Source organism: Egretta garzetta, unplaced genomic scaffold, assembly GCF_000687185.1.
Source record: "Egretta garzetta isolate BGI_Z169 unplaced genomic scaffold, ASM68718v1 scaffold768, whole genome shotgun sequence".
Classification (NCBI taxonomy): Eukaryota; Metazoa; Chordata; class Aves; order Pelecaniformes; family Ardeidae; genus Egretta; species Egretta garzetta.
Genome location: NW_009260594.1, coordinates 101203 through 104080, shown reverse-complemented (window position 1 = coordinate 104080; position 2878 = coordinate 101203). Strand labels below are relative to the sequence as shown.

At 42.4% G+C, this 2878-nt stretch overlaps 1 protein-coding gene across 4 annotated transcripts in view; it reads right to left on the bottom strand.

The window, feature by feature from the left end:
* The window catches only part of CDKN2C (cyclin dependent kinase inhibitor 2C), a 6020-nt gene extending 3148 nt beyond the window's left edge, over positions 1–2872 (bottom strand). The window contains exons 1-2 of one of the 4 annotated variants that reach the window (XM_035900220.1): positions 2765–2872; positions 2249–2637 (exon numbers count right to left, since the gene is read on the bottom strand). In XM_035900220.1, coding sequence (XP_035756113.1) covers positions 2249–2377 — 129 coding nt within the window. In that variant the 5' untranslated portion in view covers positions 2378–2637; positions 2765–2872. Of the gene's footprint in view, positions 1–2248 lie in introns of all 4 variants that reach the window. The other 3 variants (XM_035900219.1, XM_009644659.2, XM_035900221.1) reach the window with 3 other exon arrangements.
* Positions 2873–2878: the final 6 nt, after the last annotated feature.

The window sequence follows — 2878 nt, the reverse complement described above, 5'->3', positions numbered from 1 at the left end:
GAGATTTCTCTGTGCCCCAAGGCTTCCAGCTCCGTATGTGTAATTTCTTTCACTTCTGACTAGAGATGGAAGCGATGTAAAAGAAAACAAGAGCATTGTGATCTCTCTTTCTTTAGTAAAATCTGGATGTTTGGATCTCTTTTTGAGCGCCCAGGCTGTATTATTTGTGAATTCAAAACATGTATTTGGTTTAAGTGGGAGTTTTCTGTGTTCAGGCTAGGGGACCCGAGGCTTCAGTTAAAGATGCAGGGGGGAGAAAAATCATAGAAAAGGTGATGCTATTGGGACGTGGGCTACAACTGTACAGCAAACGCCCTTCATTTTGCAAAGTTTCACTTGGGGGGGGGAGGCAAAGAGGGAGAAAGCATTAATTGAATAAGTCTGACAAAGAGCATAAGGGCAGAACATGTATTTGAGGCCTGCGTAGGTACACTTCATTAGAAATAAAAAGTACAGAGCAAGACAAGCCGAGCAGTTGTTTAATTAAACATAAATGCAGAGGAAAAATATAAATTCATTGGCATTAATACAGGAGCATTCTCTCTGTTTTAATTGAGAGAGAGATTATGGGGAGATTATCTCCTTTTTGCAGAGTGCACTGACAGGGAGCTCTTTCGAGCGTGGTCACGCACCCACAGCACATTTCGGGATGATACATATTGAAAATAAGTCGACAGATTCTCCTGTTTTGATTTTTGTTGTGGTTCATTAACTCAGTTATGATTAGGCAGCGATAAGAAGTATTGTTACGACACAGATGCATGTTTAATATAGCTGGATGCTATGTCATTGTGTAAAATATTCCTTAATTCAGGATACAGACAGTTAGCTGCTTTTAGAAAAAACAAAACCAAACCAAATCACACTACTGTAGGAGAAATCAGTTTTCATCCCTCGTCCTGAGGATAAACCAGCTAGTTAAATGTTTCCTGCTTTCTTAAAGAAGTTAGTTGGTGTAAGTTTTTAATTTAAATCCTTTCGCTCTCTTAAAAGTTGCTGCAAGTGCCTGCACTGCCGTGCGATGCCCTATTTAGGTGCTAACAGGACAGAGGAGCTTGTAGAGCTCCAGCTCCAGCGAAATTGTGAAAAAAGGGTCATTCCTGGTTTTTTTAGCAAGAGGTGCTTATTTTCCAGCTCTAAGATTTTGAAGTTAAGCCAAAAAAAAAGCTGTAAATATCTCGAGCACATTCGCAAGCTGTATGCTGTTTAAAACCCCAGTTTCAGAAATGATTATCACGGTTTCAGGGGAGGGGGGCAGAGGGGTTAACAAACGATTTTTCTAACGTGTGAAATTAAAAAGACCTGTAGCTCCACTTCTACATTTCATTACTTATACCTTAAGCACAAATAACCCCACATTTTTTCCTCCGGATTTATAAATCCCTTCTTTCGCTATTTGGGAGGCATTCTAGCCTTTTCGCCATCATTATCTGATATTAGTAAAAGCAAAATCTTTCATCAGCTCCAATAGTTAGCAGTTGGACGAGTTCCAACTCCTGCGTGCACAGCCACACACTTAAAAATTAGGACGTAGCACCCTATACGATCAGAAAGGAAATAGCTGGAAGCAGTGCCCTGCTAGCCGATCTGAAAAAAGCAAATTTTCAAGCCTTAACTGTGAATGAAAAGGCGAGTGATTCAGCTGGAAGCCCAACTCGCAGGGCTACCCCTGCATGTACATCGAAGGTCCTCGGTTCTGAGCAGCACGCTTCCCAATGAGAAAGGTCATTCCCCACAAACAGCGTATGAAGGAAAAGAACCCTCTACAGCAGACCCCAGAACCGAGACGAGTCAGGCTTTAAAAGCATATTGCAGGGGAAAAAAAAGAAATTAAAAAAAAAGATTAAAAAAGGAGGAAAAAAAAAAGAGATAAGTCCTAAGCTTCAGAGAACAGCACATTTGTGTTTACAGACCTGCTATGAAATCCTGCTCACCTAAGCTGATTTCTTTTCATCTCGGCTCGTTCATTCCTTGCCTCCTCCCCACGAAGTTACAAAATATTAGCAAACTCGTAGCCCGTTTGACATTGAGGGTGAGCCCCGATTGAAATCATGGTTTTGACCAGTTTTATTTCAAGTACGTCATTTTAGGGAGTTGGAGCCACTAAAGTTATAAAATATGGCATCCAACGAGTTTGAAAAACCACTCGAATTTCATCCACCAGCCTGTTTAAAACGTTGTCTTTTTTGGAAACCCGGGTCACGTAGGTACCAGTGATGAAATATTTTCTCCCTCTCTGGATACCAACCTGCAGCGCAGTCCTCCCAAATCCATTTTGTGCATTGACGTTTACATTCTTTTGCAACAAATTAGTAAGTTGCTCTAGGTCCCCCTTGGCAGCCGCGGACGCCAGCTCGTTCCCAGAAGGCTCGGCCATTCTTTAGGGTGACTGACGATCGGAAAAAAGATGAGATTTTTTTTTTTTTTTTTTAACCAGGCATGGCATCGGAGACTGACAGAAGGATTGGGATGGTTAATCTTCTGGAGTAGACCTTGTAGTAAATACTCGTAAAAAACCTCCTTGCCAAGAGCCCGCCCCTAACTCACACGTGATTATTCAGCAAAACTGCAGCTCCACTTGAAAGAAGATTTCTTTGCTTCCACATATAGAGTAACTCCTATTAAAGACTTTCGTCCCTTTCGGGGGGAGGGGGGGGATAGATTAATAGCTATGCAACATATTATATATGTTATAGGTAACATATATACACGTACACCGGAGACTCACTCAGACCTGAGATCTTTGAAGAAGAAGACAACCCACCCTGCTGACAGTCGGGATCTGAGACTCAAGCAGCAACAGCTCCGAGGAAAAGTCTTCCGTGGCGGCGTGCATCCAGCTCCCGCTCGGGATCCCCCCTTTCATCCCACACCGCCG